Source organism: Bos taurus, chromosome 12 (genome assembly GCF_002263795.3).
Source record: "Bos taurus isolate L1 Dominette 01449 registration number 42190680 breed Hereford chromosome 12, ARS-UCD2.0, whole genome shotgun sequence".
Taxonomy (NCBI): domain Eukaryota; kingdom Metazoa; phylum Chordata; class Mammalia; order Artiodactyla; family Bovidae; genus Bos; species Bos taurus.
Window position 1 is genome coordinate 13356351 of NC_037339.1, and position 21524 is coordinate 13377874.

At 43.6% G+C, this 21524-nt stretch overlaps 1 protein-coding gene across 15 annotated transcripts in view; it reads right to left on the reverse strand.

Annotated features, from left to right (window-relative positions):
- The window catches only part of ENOX1 (ecto-NOX disulfide-thiol exchanger 1), a 680015-nt gene that overhangs the window by 17363 nt on the left and 641128 nt on the right, over positions 1–21524 (reverse strand). For all 15 annotated transcript variants that reach the window (XM_059892207.1, XM_059892198.1, XM_059892204.1 and 12 more), the window contains 2 exons: positions 19949–20051; positions 4143–4228 (listed from right to left, as the gene is read on the reverse strand). In XM_059892207.1, coding sequence (XP_059748190.1) covers positions 4143–4228; positions 19949–20051 — 189 coding nt within the window. The remainder of the gene's footprint in view (positions 1–4142; positions 4229–19948; positions 20052–21524) is intronic.

The window sequence follows — 21524 nt, forward strand, 5'->3', positions numbered from 1 at the left end:
CCGTAATCTGCTCTCTGGATTAAAAGTCTTAAATATCCTCTCAGCCTCACTGGGTTAGAAAGAATATTTGGTCCAGTCCTTGGCACCCAGGAGTTTTAGTCAGAACACTTTTTTTAATATAAAGTGAAAGTGAAGTCACTCAGTCGTGTTCGACTCTTTGTGACTCCATGGACTGCAGCCTACCAGGCTCCTCTGTCCATGGGATTTTCCAGGCAAGAATACTGGAATGGGGTGCCATATTTAAATTTTATATATAAATATTAAAATGTTTTATATTTATGTATAAATATTTATGTTTATACTTATGTATAAATATGTTTTGTATTTATGTATAAATATTTTATGTTTTGTATTTATGTATATTTTGCTTTTAATATTTATGTATAAATATTTATATATTATAATATCTGAATGGATTTATTTTAATATTTATGTACATTAATATATGTATAAATATTTATATAATATATATATTATATTTATATAAATACATGTTTATATATAGGAGAGTGAAAAAGTTGGCTTAAAGCTCAACATTCAGAAAACTAAGATCATGGCATCTGGTCCCATCACTTCATGGGAAATAGATGGGGAAACAGTGGAAACAGTGTCAGACTTTATTTTTTGGGGCTCCAAAATCACTGCAGATGGTGATTGTAACCATGAAATTAAAAGATGCTTACTCCTTGGAAGGAAAGTTATGACCAACCTAGACAGCATATTAAAAACCAGAGACATTACTTTGCCAACAAAGGTTCGTCTAGTCAAGGCTTTGGTTTTTCCAGTGGTCATGTATGGATGTGAGAGTTGGACTGTGAAGAAAGCTGAGCGCCGAAGAATTGATGCTTTTGAACTGTGGTGTTGGAGAAGACTCTTGAAAGTCCCTTGGACTGCAAGGAGATCCAACCAGTCCATTCTGAAGGAGATCATTCCTGGGTATTCATTGGAAGGATTGATGTTGAAGCTGAAACTCCAATACTTTGGCCACCTCATGTGAAGAGTTGACTCATTGGAAAAGACCCTGATGCTGGGAGGGCTTGGGGGCAGGAGGACAAGGGGATGACAGAGGATGAGATGGCTGGATGGCATCACTGACTCGATGCACATGAGTCTGAGTGAACTTTGGGAGTTGATGATGGACAGGGAGGCCTGGCATGCTGCAGTCCATGGGGTTGCAAAGAGTTGGACACGACTGACCGACTAGACTGAACTGAATGTTTATATATATAGACAGATAGATAGATAGATACTTTTTACCTTAGACATGAGTAAAGAATTGCATTTGAGCCAGGAGATGGAGGGCTCTCTGGAGGAGATGCCATGTGTTTCCTCTGTGAGGGTAACGCTGTCTTCTAAAATGAAACTATGAATCTGAGAGGAAATGGAATTCTCCTTCTGGAAAAGTCTGCCATCCAAGGGCCAGAGACCAGGTGTATGACTTCTCTCCTCAGTGAGGGAGACCACACAGATCTCAGCTGAGCAAGGGGGTGATGGACCCTGCCTTGAGGGTGAGAGTGGAACAAGAACTCCTGAGCTGCTCACCATCATGTAAGTGACCATACCCGGACGTCCACGCGCGCGCTCACACACGCCTCACGGGCGCGCACGTCGGACTAGCGCCCTGCCGTGATTACACAGCTAACAAATGGGTTCCTAGTGAAGCGACCACTGCTTTCTCAAAAGGCTTCCCGCTTGGGGTTTCTAGAAAGGGAAGGAGAGAAATGTCAACAGTCCGAGGGAAGGATGATAGCAACAACAGGAATCATTTCTTGAGGGCTCATTCTATGCCAAGAACACTGGTGCGGGCGGTGTTTCATTTACTCCTCCAGACAAAGGTAGTGGTGATATCAGGAAGGATGACACTGGAGAAGGAAAGCACAGCCAAGAAGCCCTTCAAAGGCTGCTTTCAACAAAGGAACGTTGTATTGCTCCTCCTCCTCTCTTCTGAATTCACAAGAGTGTTTTCTGTACCTCGAGCCCAACCCCTTCCAAGTGAGGGGAGACCACAGGGAGGGCAGTGCCATGATTCTGAATATCGAGACTCTTCCAATCACCAGGCTTCCCTGGTGGCTCAGTGGTAAAGAATCCACCTGCGAGTGCAGGAGATGTGAGTTTGATCTCTGGACCCGGGAGATCCCAAATGCTGCAGAGCGACTAAGCCCGTGTGCCGTAACTACTGAGCCTGTGCTCTAGGGTCCGGGAACCGCAGTTACTGAATGAAGCCCATGCACCTGAGAGCCCACGCTCTGTAGTAAGAGAAGCTTCAACAGTGAGAGGACTCAACACGGCAGCAAAGGGTGGCCCCCACTTGCCGCCAGCTAGACAAAGCCCATGCAGCAGCGAAGACCCAGCACCGCCAAAATGAAATCATTTTTTTAAAAAAGTTACAGAAAGACCCTTACAATCCCCTCCTTCCACAGGGCCGGTCCACCCTGTCCTCAGCTGCAGGAGACTCAAGAGGGCATGGATCTCTATGACTGCAAACCACCTTTTGTTCCAGCTGATTTCTCTTGAAGGTGAAGTGTAAGGCCCCGTGAGAAAGGTCAATCGTTTGTGGGATCGTGCACTGGTTTGATCATCTGCATCAAGAGAAGATGACAATGCAACCCTACAGTCGATCCTGACCACTGAAACTGAAGAGTCAGGATGACTGACGTGTACTGAGGTCAGAGAGCTGCAGGCCATGGACCCAGTCTTGTACACCCCATGAACCTTACTGCCCTCAATGTAAGACCTGCTTATTTCCATTGGCCTTCCCAGAAGGACACTTAGCAGGCTGCCCAGTGACAGGCCCAGCATCTCTGTCCCTTCCAGGGCTGCCTGAGGCAGTCCTGGTTAATGCTACTACTTTATTTCGACAGTGAATAAATCACTTCAAAATCACTCCAAAATCACTGCAGATGGTGACTGCAGCCATGAAATTAAAAGATGCTTGCTCCTTGGAAGAAAAGTTATGACCAACCTAGACAGCATATTCAAAAGCAGAGACATTACTTTGCCGACAAAGGTCTGTCTAGTCAAAGCTATGGCTTTTTCAGTAGTCGTGCATGGATGTGAGAGTTGGACTATAAAGAAAGCTGAGTGCAGAAGAATTGATGCTTTTGAACTGTGGTGTTGGAGAAGACTCTTGAGAGTCCCTTGGACAGCAAGGAAATCCAACCAGTCCATCCTAAAGGAGATCAGTCCTGGGTGTTCATTGGAAGGACTGATGTTGAAGCTGAAGCTCCAATACTTTGGCCACCTGATGCAAAGAGCTGACTCATTTGAAAAGACCCTTATGCTGGGAAAGACTGAAGGCAGGAGGAGAAGGGGATGACAGAGGATGAGATGGTTGGATGGCATCACTAACTCAATGCATATGAGTTTGAGTGAACTCCGGGAGTTGGTGATGGATAGGGAGGCCTGGCGTGCTGCAGTCCATGGGGTCGCAAAGAGTCAGACATGACTGAGCGACTGAACTGAACTTATTTCAACAGAGGCCCCTCTCACCCTTCACCGGGATCTGATACTTATACTGAGCTTTTTGTCTCTTCTTTTTTGGCGCACAAATGCCTCTATGGGCTAGGAGCGCAGCTGTCTGCAGAGGAGGAAAACTAGCTTCTGAGAAGAGAGGAGTAATGTCCTGACCTGGGTGTGCCTCTCGAGGTGCAGAGCTGAGAACTTTTGTAGTCATTTTTTTTCCATTTGGGGAATGATGCTAAATACCACTGCTAACACAGTTTTCTTAGAGTTGTATCAGATCTTTATGTAATTTGAGGTGATTTTCCTCTATTGTGTCGAGCCCTTAGCATAGCGTTCTGGGAGGACGCGGCCGAAGGGTACTGCCCCATTAGCTGCCCTGACCTTGTATCTCCCTTGTGCGGACTTTCAAACCAAACTGCACTTTCAAATCCCTCATATGCTGCTCAAAGTCATTTGATGTCTGCTTAAAGTCAGCGTCATTTTCGATAACGGCTTTTCTTTCCAAAGTGACAAAAGCAAGGAAAAGAAGACATTCTCTGCCAGAAACTGAGTTCTTGTGAAGAAATACAGACAGACCTCCATCCGCTGTTATATCCCTAACACAGATCACACGGGTTCAACCTGCAGCCAGCAACCAACGTCCTAAGTTTTCGCAATGCCAGTTGAGAAAAAGGACTTACCTTGGAGTCCAGCTGCTGCATGTACGACCAGAGATATTCTATATTAGCTCCGAAAGGATGGACGTGAAGAAACGTGGATATGATGCCTGAAATGAAGAGGGCAAACGGATGTTATTGAGAGGCAAGTAAAAATCTCAGGCGAATATTGTCATCTGACCCCAGTGACAGCTTTGTCAGGGCCGAGTCGTGGTCTTGCCCCTTGTATCCATGCTCGGCAAGCATTCAGTAATAGCCTGTTTTGAAGACAGTAATAGTAGCGTGGCCAACAGAACATTGTCTCCTGGAAAGACCGTAGTTAGAAAAGCAAGACTGAGAAAATACACAGATGAATAAAGGTATTTCCAAACAGAGGCTTCTGGCAGCATTTCAACTACCAATTTTATGCTTGATTTACCAATATAAAATTGTAGTTATTGGAAGGATCAAGTGATCCCCTTCCTCCCCCTCGGTGGACTTTGCAATATGAAAATGGCTCCTGCGGCTGTGCCAGAGAGCACGCTGCCTCCAATTCCCCTGGTAATTACCAATGCTAGTTACAGGAAATATTTAGTCCCTCTTTTCCCTCACTGCCACTGAAGGAAGCACAAATCCTCTGCTATTTCCCCCTGGCTGTTGCTGTTGTTTCAAGGGAGCCAGCCCGCTCTCCCCTCTCTGCTGTAATTTACAAGATCATTTTAAAAGGCCTGGGAATGGATGGTTTGGCTGGAGTCTGATTATAAATCAGAGGGCTTTTTCCATCGTGAAATTCAACTGTCAACATTGCACTGACAAATGAAAAGCTGAATGTCGGTGTTAGGGCTGAAGGAAAAGCATCACCCTCCTACCTCCCTGCTCCTACATCCAAAATTAAAACAGTGAAAATGAGAATGTTGACCCCACGGGCTGTATACTCCTGTTTTTAAGAAACCATGTTCAGACTGACGTTTTTGGCTTCTCTTTGGAACAGGCTTTGAGATGAATCACGTTTGTGGATGAGGCCCCTGATGTTCTGTTTATTGTGACGCTTTGGTGCTTGAGAGCCAAAGGTCAAAGGAAAGACCCACACTGGTATGCAACTGGTCATGGTCATCTTATCGACTGCAGGGTGTCCTGGGACTGCCCTGGGATAGGATCTCATGGCCCCCTGGGCTCCCGTGAGATGCTTGGAATGCTCCGGATGAGTGTCAGTTTTTAAAGAAAAATTTCCCAGTTTATCCTTAGGCTGAGAACAGAGAACCAAGAGGTCTACACAAATACTCTTAAGACTGGTCCTCAGAGCACTTTAGTGGGTGCTTTCTTGGACAGTGAAATGGGGAACATAGAAACACTTTTCCATAAAGCCAAAATCTCAGTTTTCAGAGATTGACCTTTTCCCTGAAATAAAAAGAGCTACTGTTTTATTCTGATATTATGTTCTTTTTCTTCTTTTCTTAAAATGTCCTTCTCTGAAATAATGGTGATGATAAGTTAGGGATGGAGTAAAGGGACAGAACAGTTGATTAAATAGTTAATCCCACTAGGGGACTGTAGATAAAGGAAAAAGTATGGGAGACCGCTATAAATTAATGACCTCTAGGACATCTATGCTCTCTGCACACCTAAAAAATAATTTATGGAAAGGTGTCATTTCAAAGTGGAAGATCCTCATTGTACTGAGACCTGAAATAATTTTTTCCATACTGCCATGACAGTAACTTCCTTGGATCACGAGGTACAAGGAGATGTCCCCCCTCTCCACCAACATAGAGGAGGAACTGATGATGGAAGCGTAATGTCTACTCAGGAATGAGGAAGAAGGTAGTCCTTTCCCGCTCCCTACTTCTCCTTTAAAACTGTAGCTCTCTAAGTTCTTGGGGCTCGAAACCTCTTGCCCACCTGCTTGTAAGCCTCCCATGGGAAGTATTCTAGTGAATCACTTCTTACCCATCACTTTGCCTCTTGCTGAATTCTTTCTGTGCTGAGACATAAAGGACTAGAGCTCCGGAGCCCTCTGAACGCCACCGAGCAGTTTCAGATAGCAGGTAGCAATGGTAGTTTTAATCTAAGTGGCAAACAGCCATTTTTAAAAACTTTTTATTTTGTATTGGGGTTCAGGTGATTAAACATGTTGTGATAGTTTCAGGTGAACAGCAAAGGGATTCAGACATTTATATATATCTGTACCCATTCTCCCCCTAACTTCCGTCCCATCCAGGCTGCCACATAATACTGAGCAGAGTTCCATGTGCTCTACAGCGGTCCTTGCTGATTATCCATTTTACATAGAGCAGTGTGTACAGGCAACCATAAGTTCATTCTCTAAGTATGTGAGTCTCTTTCTGTGTTGTAAGCTCATGTGTATCATTTCTTTTTAGATGCCACGTATAAGGGATGTCATACGATATTTCTCCTTCACACTTCCCTTAGTGTGACAATCTCTAGATCCACCCATGTTGCTGCAGATGGCACTCTCTCATTCTTTTTTTTAATGGCAAACAGCCATTTTTAATATACTTAAGTGGAATTGTTTTGTCCCTCTCCTACTGCTTCATTTGCTACTTTGTGTTTGAACTATTTCCCTGTGCCTGAAATTCTCAAATCTGGTGAGGTGGCACTGTAATTCTGTCACCAGTATAGAAGCTTGTGAATGATTTACTTAGAAAGTAAATTAGAAGTCTTTAAAAAAAATAATACTTTGATTTGCATTCCTTAGGTGGGAGAGAGGGGGCAGAATTCTCATGGGGAATTGCTTCTATTTCAGGATGGTGAGTGGTGCTTCTCTGCTGTCCCAGGCTGAGGACGAGTGGTTCAGTGTCCACTGCTTTCCAGAGAAGAGCTTCCGACAAATGGTGGGCAGACCCCCAGCCCCTGTAAGGGGGAAAGGCGGTGGACAGGGAAGGGAGGGGCAGTCAGTGCTGGCTTTGTGGGAAGGCGAGGGTGTTCCCAGTGAGAAGCTCTTTGCTTTTCCTCTCAAGTGGGATGCTTCCAGGGAGGGAGGAGGCACCTCAAGAGAGCAGCCTGGAGAGACTGGAGGGGTCCTGCAAGAGGGGGACAGGCATTCCTTTCCCTGGTGGGACATCCACTTAGGCAGCAGACTGACTGATCCAGCTTTGCTGTGAGCCGAGCACAGGGGAGACGGTGGGGCTGAGGCGGGGAGTGGTGTGGCGCGGCAGCCTGTGGGTGACAGGACTGTAAGCGTCCCATGGGACATGGGGGCATCTCAGAAGGTGGACGGGCTTGAGCAGTCTTACAGGTGTCGCAGGGGCTCCAGCAAATAGAGAAAACAACATTTTTCACATTAATATCCCTATGGGACAAAGAATCATCAGCATCTCTTGGGTAACCCAGCTTCTCCTCTGAATACCCTTGGGGGTGTGCCATGAAGTTAAATGCGCCCAACAGGATGGACAGTATGGTTTAGAAGAGAGTGGGGTGGGGCCGAGGGGGAGTGACTGACAACTCTGGGCCTAAAGAGAGGAAGATATGAAGGAGGAAATTTAGGGATACCGGAGACAGGAGGACCTGGAGTGGCCGCTTTTCTTGCCTCTGTGATGCTGGCATCCCTCCTCCTTACAGTCCCTGAGCCACAGTCTTGGGTCTCTACCCCCAAGGAACTCTTCCCTTAGACAATATTTGTGTGTTCAGGTTCAGCAGCAGGAGTATAGTATACATTTACAGTAAATGTATGTTGAGGGGCCTTCCTGGTGGTACAGTGGCTAAGACTGCGAACTCCCAATGCAGGGGGCCCGGGTTCCATCCCTGCTCAGGGAACTAGATCCAGTGTGCTGCCTCAAAGATCGAAGATCTCACATGCTAGAACTAAAAGACCCGGGGCAGCCAAAGAAACAAGTTAAAAAAAAAAAACGTTGTTCAGTGGCTAAGTCATCCGGCTCTTTGTGACCCTGTGAACTGCAACACACCAGGCTTCCCTGTCCTTCACTGTCTCCTGGAGTTTGCTCAGACTCACGTCCATTGAGTTGATGATGTCATCCATCCATCTCATCCTCTGTTGTCCCCTTCTCCTCTTGCCCTCTATCTGTCCCCGCATCAAATGTACCTTGAATGAATTTATCCTCTAGAACTGAGAATAGCTAGTATACTTCTTTGACATTTCTACTGTTCTGTTATTGATAAATGAGGAGAAATAAGAACCTTAAAAATTGGAACCAGTACTCACTAATGATATCATACTTCCTCAAAAGCAGGTTAACTTTGAAGTACTATTCATCAGTGATTCCTGACCTTTGCTCATGCTCTACGGATTCAAGAGAGTAACCTGGATATTTTGGGTGCAGAAACTTCTTACTGAAACTATTTTGCTCATAAAGCTAAGGGGAAAATGCTCATGTGATTTCTAGATATGTCTCTAAGGTCAGATTAGAAACCCTAATCCAGACATGAGTCTTTTTTCCTAGGACAGTATTTAGAACCATCTTAGTGGTAGCTGATATTAACAAGCCATTAGCTTTTCTTTATAAAAGTTTAAGGAGTTGTCACTAGATACCTGTGGGGCCAAAGCAGGAAGTTAAATAAAGGTTCTCCAAGCTTTACCTCTGGATGGGAACCAAGTTATTCAGTATTGCTAGAGACACAGTAGAAATGGGAAACGCGAGTCATCATCTCTGGCAAGTCCTGCACCCCCTCCTCCCTCCTCCCTTGCCCATCCCAGCAGCATCGCCAGGAGCATCAGTCATGCCATCTGAGAACATGTAGTGGCCAGGCCCTGGTTCTGGACCAGTTCATTTTAGGGAAGCTTTCTAAATAATCAACTAAAGCTTCTTGCTACATTGCTTTAGTCGTGTCCGACTATTTGTGACCCTATGGACTGCAGCCCACCAGGCTCCTCTGTCCATGGGGATTCTCCAGGCAAGAATACTGGAGTGAGTTGCCATGGGGATCTTCCCCACCCAGGGATAGAACTCATGTCTCTTAGGTCTTCTGCATTGGCAGGTGGGTTCTTTACTGCTACCATCACCTGGGAAGCCCTCCTTTAAAGGAACTGGGAGATTTCCTGAGGCTGGAAAAAAAAAATGATAGGTATAACTCAAAATCTAATCTATAAACCCAGAAATGGAAACTATTTATGGTTCTCTGGAAGACCGTAAAGACCATAAAGGCTTGATAAAAGAAACACAAGGAACTGAGGGTGGAGAACTCAGCCATTACTGAACTGATGGATCTACAAAGGGATGGATTCAACAGCTGGTCTTGGTTCGATCCATGGAGAAGCAAGGTCTCCATGTTTAAGACTGGATTTCCCAACAGTGGAAAATACAACTCTAAATTAGCTAAATTAAGAAAATAAAGAAGAAACAGAGGAGGCTGTCAGTACTCTTGGATTTGCAACACAGCTCAGGGCCTAGTTTATAAAGAAAGACAAGCCAGCTCTATACACCTTGTGGTAAATCCCTCACTAGGAAGACCCATTTAAACAGGCACATTAAGACATTTTTAGCTGTTCCCATCAAAGTCATCTAGCCCATTCTTGATTTCAGACCTCACTAAGACCAAGGGAGCAGCATTTCAATTAGATTTGTACGGATTCATCTCCTTAGCAGCATTTGGGTACTAAGTCCTAGGGAGTATTGCATTGCACACACAGACAAGGTTCTTGAAGAAGACAATGCTCTTGAACTAATTTTCTAGGTAAGCAACACAGACGATAAACACAAAGATTAAAAATAAAACGAGGACTTCCCTTGTGGTCCAGTGCTTGGGAATCTGCCTGCCAGTGCAGGGGGACATGAGTTCAATCCCTGGCCCGGAAAGATTCCGCATGCCTCGGAGCAGCTAAGCCCGTGAGCCACGACTGCTGAACCCTCATGCTGCAACTGCTGAGGCCCCTGCACCCTAGAGCCTGCTCGGAAACCAAGAGACACCAGCGCAGAGAGGAGCCTGCGCTCCACAGCTGGAGAGCAGCTCCGCTCGCTGCAGCTGGTCCACGTACAGCAACAAAGACCCAGCACAGCCAAAAATAAAATTATAAAACAAAAGGAGATGCTTTCAGATGGTGAACACAGTGCGGAAAAGAAAGCAGGTGACAGGACAGCACTGGGAGCGGCCCCAGTCGCGGAGGAGGCTGCTTTGCAGGAGGCCAGTGGAGGCAAGCTGCCCGAGGGCAGCTGAGGAGTCAGCCACAGTGAGCCAGGGGCGATGGCTCGGGGAGCGGCCACAGCACGTGCAAAGGGCCTGAGGTAGGAACAGGGTGGCAGGAACACGTGCGGCTGGGGAGCGACAGCGTGCGCTCAGAGGTAGGTGGGGGGCCAGACCACACAGGGCCCCCGCTTCAGGAGGCTGGATTGAGCTCTAAATACGGCAGGAAACTAGTGGAAGGTTCTAAGCAGGGACATGATGTGAACTGAATCACGTTTTAAAAATTTCATTCGAGCGGCTGCACAGCAAACAGACAAAAGGAAACTGGCAGGCAAATTAGAAGCGTTTGCAACAACCACTGGATCACTGAAGAAATCACAGAATGAATTTAAAAAGATACCTGGAGACAAATGAAAACGAAAACACGATGCTCCAAAACCTATGGGATGCAGCACAGACAGTTCTAAGAGGGAATTTTATAGTGATGCAGGTTTACTTCAGGAAACAAAGAACTCTCAAATAACCTAAACTTACACCCAAAGCAACTAGAGCAAGAATAATAAACAAAACCCAGGGTTAGTAGAAGGAGAAAAATCATAAAGATCAGAGCAGAAATAAATGAAATAGAGACTTAACAACAACAAAAAGCTGGCTCTTCGAAAAGATAAACAAAACTGATAAACCATGAGCCAGACTCAGCAAGAAAAAAAGAGGGTACAAGTCAATAAAATAAGATATGAGAGAGGAAAAGTTACAGCCTTCACCACATAAATACCAAGGATTGTAAGAGACTACTATGAGCAGCTATATATACCAATAAAATGGAAAACCTAGAAGAAATGGACAAATTCTTAGAACTAAAAGTACAATCTCCCAAGACCAAACCAGGGAGAAACAGAAAATGTTAAGAGGTCAATTACCAGTACTGTAACTGAGTTAGAATTAAACTCCTAGCAAACAAAAGTCCAGGCCAGATGGCTTCACAGGTAAGTTCTACCATTTAGGGAAGAGTTAACAGTTAGCCTTCTGAAACTATTAAAAAGAAACTGCAGAGGACCTAACACTTCTAAACTCATTCTATGAAGTCAGAATCACTCTGATACCAAAACCAGACAAAGATACTACAAGATAAGAAAACTACAGGCCAATATCACTCATGAGCATAGATACAAAAATTCTCAACAAAATACTAGCAAACCAACTCTAACAATATATTAAAAATATCATACACCATGATCAAGTGGGATTAATCCCAGGGATGCAAGGAGATTTCAGTATCTGAAAATCAATCAGCATGATATACCACATTAACAAAGACTACAATAGATGCAGGAAAAAGCTTTTGATAAAATTCAACATCCATTCATGATAAAAACTCTAGAAAGTGGGTACAGAGGGAACATACCTCAATGTAGTACATGGATTTTTTTTTTCTCTTGGAAAGTGAAAGAAAGTGAAGTTGCTCAGTCGTGTCCGACTCTTTGTGACCCCAAGGACTGTAGCCTATCAGGCTCCCCTGTCCATGGAATTTTCCAGTCAAGAATACTGGAGTGGGTTGCCATTCCCTTCTCCAGGGGATCTTCCTGACCCAGGGATTGAACCTGGGTCTCTTGCACTGCAGGCAAATGCTTTACCGTCTGAGCCACTAGGGAAGCTTTTCTCTTATGGACTCCTATTTTTCAAAATTGTACTGATACTGGTACCAAAACAAACATATAGATCAATGGGACAGAACAGAAAGCCCAGAAAGAAACCTACACACTCATAGCCAACTAATCTGCAACAAGCGAGACACGAGTATACAATGGAATAAAGATAGTCTCTTTAACAAGTGATGCTGGGAAAACTGGAACACCTACATGTAAAAGGGTGAAATTAGAAGGTTCTCCAACATCATACACAAAAATAAACTCAAGATGGATTAAAGACTAAATTTAAGACTGGGTACGATAAAACTAGAGGAAAACATAGGCAGGACGCTCTTTGATGTAAATTGCTGCAATATTCTTTTAGATCTGTCTCTAGAAGGCTTAGCTCTGCAGAAGAATAGCTGTCCTTAGACGCAGTCATATCTTGCTGGAAATCAGTAGAGGCCTAACCAGGAGTCTGGAGAGTCAGCAGGGAGAGGTTATGTGAAATCTGGGTCTCCCCCTAAGCTGCTGGGGACAGCTGCCTGTGGGCGGCTGCAGAGGACAGAGCATTTATGAGAAGTGGAGAGAGGCAAGACTGGGAGTGGGTGGCAGAAGGCTGATCAAACACTTCTGTGCTTTGGTCTAATGTTTCTCAGTGCCCTGGGATTTTAAAAACCTTTAATTGTCCAAAAAGTAGGTTTTCCCACTTATTTGTTGATTGTAAATACTGGATCTCGCACAGCTTTGTAAAACTGTGTCTTTTTCTCTTAATTTTAAAATTAATTTTTATTGGAGTATAGTCGCTTTACAATGTTGTGTTTCTGCTGTACAGCAAAATGAATCAGCCCCATGTATACGCACATTCCCTCCTTTTTGGACTTCCTTTCCATTCAGGTCACGGAAGTGCATTAAGCAGACTTTCTTATGCTGTACAATATTATTGCGGTGTGGCTCCGACAGTCAAGAATCTGCCTGCAATGCAGGAGACCCGGGTTTGATCCCTGGGGTTGTGAAGATCCCCTGGAGAAGGGAATGGCAACCCACTCTAGTATTCTTGCCTGAAGAATTCCACAGACAGAAGAGCCTAGTGGGCTATAGTCCACAGGGTCACAAAGAGTTGGACACGACTGAGCGACTAACACTTTTCACACTGTACAATATATTCTCATTAGTTATCTGTTTTATATATAGCATCGATAGTATATATGTCTATCTTATTTTTAACTAAACTGCTGAGACTGCACTTGGCTCTTTCAGTAAGTTGCTCCTTGTATCTGAAATGGCCTTGGAAACTCCCCATCTATCCAGAGGAACTCTATCCATCCTGTAGGACGCCCTCAACTGTCCTTTCATCCCAAAAGGCATCTGCAGCAGAAGCAGCTCCTTCACTGTGTTTCTGATTTGACTTTCATCGTCACTGACTACTTTCTTTCTCGTTAGTCTATAAAGTTCTCAAGGGGAGAGCTCGTCTCATCAGCACCATCAGCTAACACACGTTTTGGCACATGGTAGGCCGCTAGTTCCTGAAACAGACCCAGAGGTGCCCTCTTCAGTATCACCTCAGATGTTAGTCTCTCAATAAACCGAACCTCTGTGCCTGAGGACAAAGACTCTGCCAATTAAACAGGCTGCTCAGATGATTCTTTTCCACAGTACAAAAGGTTAGTTGCTCAGTTGTGTGTGTCTCTTCGTGATCCCATGGACTGTAGCCCACTAGGCTCCCCTGTCCATGGAATTTTTCAGGCAAGAATCCTGGAGTGGGTTGCCATTCCCTTTTCCAGGGGATCTTCCCAACCCAGGGATCGAACCCAGGTCTCCTGCATTGCAGGCAGATTCTTTATCGTCTGAGCCACCAGGGAAGCCCTTTTCCACAATGAAGCCTGGTAATTTTTATGCAGGCTTTTGACAAAAGTTTGTTGGTTTATTGATATGGACATTTGTGTTATGGAAACAAGATTTAGGTCGATGACTCATTCTTTATGGTCAGTAGCTTTCAGACAAGAACACACTCCCTAGATTACTTTTCTCAGGTGAAGCCTAAATAAAGCCTTAACTCTTTTCACTGAAAACACCAAAAAGTTGCCACTCAACCTCCTATAAGTGTTTTTATCTACAGTTCCTTCATCTGCTTTCTAATACCCATGCGTTAGGGGGAACATTCCAATTCAGATGCAGACTGGCTGTGAGCAGGTGGGTTACATAGTGAGAGCGATGGATACGGTGGTCACAGTAGGAGGGGTGGGGCTTGATGTGAACAGTCATCTTGGTTACGCATAAAATGTGTGTCGTGACCCACAGAGGGGCCACAGGCCACAGTGATATGTAAAGAAGCCTGCCTGATCATTAAGAATGTGAGGATGGTTCTCAGGGATACGGGTAAGTTTTGAATAACAGCTTCATAAACAGAGTTGTTGAGAAGGTTTGGGCTGTATTTGGATGGGATTTACAATGATGACTAGCACTGCTGGGGTGCTGATCAAGGCTGCTGGGAATGGAAATCTATTGTGTTAGAATTAATTAAGCAGGAGAAGATGGAGTGATGCAGAGTTAGACTGTCAGCATCTCCTCAGAGCTATCTGCTTATCAATAAAAAATGTTGATCCATTCTCCTTCCTAACAATAGCCAGGGGTTTCCAACTGAACCTAGCTCCAAAGCTTTGGTTCTAAACCACAAGTATTGACTCATGCTCTCCCACATGAATTCAATGCATGCCAAATCCAACATGTAGGGCACATGTGAAATGAACCAGGAGTTCTGGCACAGACACTGGGCAATGTCAAGCTGACCTAATGTGTGGTTACTATATAGTTTTGAGATATAAAATGCTACCTTCCCAAACTTCCATAAAAATGTAATTCTGTTAGGTTCAATTATATGCCAACCTGTCTTCACAAGAATCGATTGATTCCAGCAATCAAAATACTAACGTGCTTTCCAAGGGCCTAGCTTCTTCGGTTGAGTTGGAACATAGCACTCAATGCCCATTAATTGTGAAGCGGAAAGTTTGGCAGAACGGTGGAACTCCCAAGAGACTCAGGATGGACATCTACAAAGATCCAAGTAGTGTTACAGATGAAATCCCACTGATCTTCTTTAATGTACACATAATCTATATGCCTTAAAGACACCACTTTTATAAAATGGTCATGAGAATGCCTAGAAAGAATACACACTTTGGCCCAGATAAATTCATGTCACAAATTAAAGTCACACACAAGGACTACGCATTGTTTAGGAAGTGCCAGCCTCAGTTTTAAGTTTTCTGTAGATAAAATTCATTTGAGTAGCTTATCTCTCACTCCTCTCTTCCAGGCAATCAAGGCTTGTTCCACTTTGCATTTTTATATAAAATTTGTATGTCCCAAGAGGGTTTTAACTGAATATATTTGCATGCAGCATATACTATAGGCACCTAGATATGATGAAGGTTTTGTTAATAAGCATTTCTAATACAAGGGAGATTTTCTGCTGTGCTCCTAGCCTTTTAGAGTGACTTAGGGCAGGCCTACTGTATCCTTGATATGGGTTTAGTTTTTCCAAGGGCAGATTCCAGGGAAATTCCAGAGTACTGCTGACCCCTCCAGATGTATCACAAGTCCAGGGGACTCCCAAAATCATTCTGCCTACAAGTGTTCTTCAGAAAAGAACTAGAATCTCCCCCCTCTCTCTAGCTTGCTCCAAAGCAGTTCTGAACCCGCAGTCTGTCATTCCGTCTCTATCACAGTCCTTATCCAGATTCCAGAAGCTGCAGGAGAGCTCTCTATGGCCCCAACATTTGGGTGTCCACAAAATATGAATGGCCAAACTCAACTAGTAGAGCGGCACATTTAATTCAGGGGGCAACTGCAAGATCCATTTCGCCAATCTTAGAAACTCTTTCTCTGGAACTTGCCTGGTGGTCCAGTGGTTACGATTCTGCGCTTCTAACACGGGAGTGGAAATTCAATCCCTGGTTGGGGAACTGAGATTCCACATGCCACGTGGTGTGGTCAAAAATAAAATAATAAAAAAAAAAGAAAAAAGGAACTTCTCTCTACTTTTGGCCATTCTTTTGGATGATTACTCTCTCTCTGAGTACAAAATGGTGTAAGTACCTAGGTATTTTGGGTAGGGTTTGGGCAGGAAGTCACATCTGTAATCAAACTTCCATTAAATAAAGTTAAATAAAATACTGAGGTGGAGAGGTAGTGGAGAAATGAAGGGAAAATTAAACTCCCAAATTTAATCAAACTCTAAATCTCGAATCTTACTTCTCGTTAAACAGCCTCATATATTGATTCAAAATGAGTTTCACATCCTTTTTTTTTTTTGCCCAGCCCTGAACTGCAAATGCTAATATGAGAGACCACTTTGAAAGCTCAAAAGTGAAGGAAAAGTTCTGGAAAATTTGGAGTTGGTTGTACCTAATTTTTATTGAAGATCCTGATTTACAAAATTTATTCTTCTAAACAGACATGAATTTACCCATTTTTAAGTTTTTTTTCCCCTAAGATTAGAGACCTCAGTCGAGTTGACATGTTTTAAATGTAGCCCTCCCGTTTCCTCCCATTCACCTACATTGTGTAAAGCATTTCTAAACTTTAGAGGTGGCTGACTGAAAAAAATGGTGTGTGGTGTGTGTGTCTATATAGACAGTCCCCAACTTACAGTGATTCCACTTAATGATTTCTCGACTTTATGATAGTGTGAGAGCAGTGTGCATTTAGTAAGAACCGTAGTTTGAATTTTGGCTTTTCCTGGGCTAGTGCCACGACACCCCCCGTGACACTGGACAGCCGTATCGAGCCACGGCTCCCTGTCAGCCACGCGACCGTGAGGGGAACAGCCAACACGCTGAGAACTACTCTGCACCCTACAGCCAGCTCTGTCTTAAAGTTTCAGTACTGTAGTCAATAAGCTACATGAGATATTCAGCACTTTATTATAAGTAGACTTTGTGTTCGATGGTTGCCTGTTAGCTCATGTAAGCGTTCTGAGGTAGGCTGGGCTAAGCTATGACATTTGGTGAGTGAAAGAAAAGTGAAAGTATTAGTCACTCAGTTTGTATCTGACTCTTTGAGACTCCATTGACTGCCCGGCTCCTCTGTCCATGGAATTCTCCGGGCAAGAATACCGCAATGGTGGCCATTCCCTTCTCCAGGGGATTCTTCCAGACCCAGGGATGGAACCTGGGTCTCCTGCATTGCAGGCAGATTCTTTAGTGTTTGAGCCACTAGGGAAGTTAGGTGTATTAGATCCATTTTTGACTTAGGTATTTTCAACTTAAGATGAGTTTATTGGCATGTAACCCCATCATAAACTGAGGAAGATCTGTGTGTGTGTATGTGTAATATAAATGCTGCAAAATAAATTTATATATGTAAAATAAAAACTGTGTGTGTAAATATAGGGGCTTCCCTGGTGGCTCACATGTTAAAGAATCTGCCTGCAATGCAGTAGACCTGGGTTCAATCCCTGGGTCAGAAAGATCCTCTGGAGGAGGAAATGGCAACCCACTCCAGTATTCTGGCCTGGAGAATTCCATGGATAGAGCAGCCTAGCAGGCTACAGTCCATGGGATCCCAAAGAGTTGGACATAACTGAGCGACTTCAGTGTATGTGTATATATAAATATGCATATATGTATGTATGTATGTGTGTGTATGTGTGTGTGTATATATATATATATAATCTAGCTAGCTAGCTATATAGTTGGAGAAGGCAATGGCACCCCACTCCAGTATTCTTGCCTGGAAAATCCCATGGACGGAGGAGCCTGGTGGGCTGCAGTCCATGGGGTCGCACAGAGTCGGACACGACTAAAGCGACTTAGCAGCAGCAGCAGCAGCAGCAGCTGCTATATAGTAATTATGTAGCTGATATTGTAAATGAACTGTGTTCTCCAAGTAGAACATAAAAGCAGCAGCAATCTATACTGACAGGAAAGAAGTAAAGAAAATGGACACTGTTCCCATTTTTTTAAAACTGCCAAGTGGTTTATATTACTCAGACGTAAAGAGGGAGCGTTTACTGTTGATCATTAAATATGTACTCCAGTCATACCCTAAAAGCACTGTGGGAGAAACCACAACTTTGCCACACTGAGCAAAAGAGAAACTGTTGTCAAGAGTCTGACATATTTTCCAGTAAAAGAAAAATCCAGTTGCCAACTACATATGGGTTCATTTTGGGCTCCTGGAACCAACAACACATCAGCATGTCTTATGAAACTCATGCACGGCTGTATATCATCACAGAAAAAAAAATAATTGGTTTTCCTCGGAGTATCTCTAAGTTGATGTCATATTCAATAACCCTGTAGTTGAAAAATCTATATGTGATGGATGAAGTCTGGACTGTCTTTTGAGTTTAATTCCTCCCGTGCCAGATTCTCCAGGACCTGAGGTATCTGTAGTTCTGAGGTGAGTGCCTGCAGTATTTAGAAAATGCAGCCACATGCTACTCCTGCCAGATAACGAACTACGGAAGAACAGTTTGTCTCACGTGGACCACAGCCTCGTTCCTCACTCCTAACCACGCCGAGGGGGAGCCCGGCTAACCTTGGGACCTGACATCGGGCTCAGTGCCGAGGTGTGGCTGGGTCGGCGCGGTGCATCAGGGAGTGAGGCTGCTGGCTTCGCCTCCTCTGGATCTGACGACTTTGGGAACAGCCTGAAATATACGGGCTACCAAGGTGGGGTCCCCGGCGTGCTACCAACACATCACCATCAGGAACACTTCCTTATGAGACTGAGTGATAACTTTGTATATGCTGATGGGTTGGGGGTTTGGCTTTAGCAGATGCAACCTGGTAGATACAGAATGGACAGGCAACAAGGTCCTACTGTCGAGGACAGGGAGCTATATACTCAATGTCCTGTACTAAACCACAGCAGAAGAGTACGAAAAAGAATGGATACATATATATCCTTCTACTTCTCTGTCTATCCGCTCTATTAATTTTTGAGAGTTTGATATTGAAACTCCAACTAAAAATCTTCATTTATCTACTTAAAAAATAACTGTAATATATCATGGAACTATATGTAACTTTGTTCTGTATTTTCCAAGTCTCCTGCAAATGTGTTATCGTACTTAAATAATTTTAAAAATTAAACAAAAAAGAATGTGTGTACATGTGTGTGTGTGTGTGTGTATATGTATATATGTATATGTGTGTGTGTGTGTGTGTGTGTGTGTGTGTGTGTGTCTGTATAACTGGGCCACTTAGCTGTAGACCGGTAATTAACACAACATTGTAATTCAGCTGTATTTCAATAAAAATAATTTTAAAAAGAACACTTAGAGCTTTCTCTGGGCCTGGCAAAGAAAAAGCCAAGCTTGATATATTTTTTGGGGCAACTTGAATATGTTTTAGGCAAACACCAACTTTCTTCCTTCTTTTCTTTCGTGAGCATCTCGTTTCATTTACCTTGGAGAAATGAATCCAAACTCAGGCAGGGAATCCTGGTCAGCTGTCCTAGCCTAGCCAGCTCTGTGGTCTAGATGGCCTTGTATCATTAGTGCTGCAGGTCTGGCCTTAGAGCTGACTTCAGGGCATGGCTGCTCCTGAGTCTGGAGATCTGGTTTAGGGTAGAAGATCCCCTTTGGACTGAATCCAACCCGGCCTCCAGTTGTGGCCACATCTTGAAATCGAGATTTGTAACATGTGACTTGCAAGTTAATCTGTTTTTCTTGTATTCAGTTTTATGTTGGATAACCAACGACTATACATGGTTGGAAAGTGAAAGTGAAAGTTGCTCAGTCGTGTCTGACTCTTTGTGACCTCATGGGCTATATATTCCATGGAATTCTCCAGGCCAGAACGCTGGAGTGGGTAGCCTTTCCTTTCTCCAGGGGATCTTCCCAAACCAGGGATGGAACTCAGGGATCGAACCCAGGTCTCCCGCACTGCAAACAGATTCTTTACCAGCTGAGCCACAAGGGAAGCCCGAGAGCAAATCAGGGGCTGGTCTGCCTGATTTGTAATGTATGTAATATAATCTTGATGAAGTTAATCCTATCTTTGACCAGAAGACAAAGCTTTTAAATCATCAACACGTTGGAGGTGAATAACATAAAAATACTGCTTAAGTGAATTATTACTAATGAGAGAACAGATGAGGAAAACAGAATTTCCTTACCAATCAGCAGAGCTTCTTTCTCTGATTTTAAGCCTTGGCTTCTTTTCTCAGTGTTGTTCTCTCGGTCTTGGTTGACCAATGCGACTGTCAATACATTGATTTCCTATGAAGTCAAAAAACAAAAACATGTAGGTTTTTTGTGCATTCCGACAAAAGCAACGAGGTCTTTTAAAGTCTATAAGAGAGGTCACTGCTTCTATTTATAGCCGAAGATCAACTTTTATAACTGGCTGGCCTACTTACCCAAGAGTAGAAAAGTAATTCTAAAACTTAGGTTCCCAGCTACTGCTTCTAGTGAACTAAGTACTAAATAACTGAAAAAGTGGCACATTTTGTGCAAACTGTGTTACTTTTGTCCACGTTTTGATAAAACTCTGTTAGCAAAAAAAAAAAAAAAAAATTGACCATAGCTAACTTTAAGAAGTTTTGAAGTATGAAAAATTTTTCTGAAAAGCATATGCAGACTAATTTACAATATTATGTGAGTAATCTGTGTCAGTGTACGAGGACACAGGCCTGTGGGAAGATCAGATAGAACTGGTAGGAGTGTTTAAGTGGAGTAAGTATATCCTTATACACAACTGCAAAAGGAAGATAAAGCAAAGGTTGGGAAATTCTTTTCTTTGAAAACTAAAAATGAAGAATTGTACAACAAGTTGGTATGGGAGGCTGGACTATTTTTAGTTTTTTATATGGTCTTTTTAATTGAAAAAGAGAAAAAGATTTAACTCATATTGTCCCAGACTTGATATTAGGACTCATAATGGGAATAATTTAATAGAAAATCAAGTTTAATGATCGGAGACCTGTATATATGGGATGGCAGAATCATTAGTGTAGTTGATTCTTGTTGGAGGGCAATTTCTCACTGAAAAATACGTCTCAAAGAAGGACTAGCCCACTGATAAAGAATTAAGGATAGGGGCTTCCCTGGTGGCTCAGTGGTAAAAAAAAAAAAAAAAAATTCCACCTGCCAATGCAGGAGACATGGGTTCGAGCCCTGGTCAGGGAGGATCCACATGCTGTGGAGCACTTAAGCTTGTGTGCCACAACTATTGAGCCTGTGATCTAGAACCCTGGAGCTGCGAATGCTGTGCCTGCACCCCACAGCAAGAGAAGTCACTGTAATGAGAAGCCTGCTCATGGTGACTAGAAAGTAGTCCTCACTCTGCACAACTGGAGGGAAGCCCATTCAGCAATGAAGACGCAGCACGGCAAAAAACAAAACAAAAAAACAAAACTGTCATCTTAAAAAAAAAAGAATTAAGGACACTGTTTCCATTAGCGGATGGATTCTGTCAGAAGGACAGAGGGTAGGGAGGCAGGGACAGAGGACAACTTAGATGGTTTGGCCAGTGATCCCAGGATTGGAGCTGGTTACAGCACAGATATTTAGCTAACCTTTACACATTAACAAAGCTGGCCAGATAAAAGAATATAGGAAATTGTTAGAAGCGTGTTGAGTCTGTAAAGAGCACACCCCAACCTGAAGGCATTCAAATTAAGAATGATTGGGGCAAGTCTGGAGCCCGTTAGACACAAAAGGTCATGAGAATGAAAGATGCTCTTATACTTG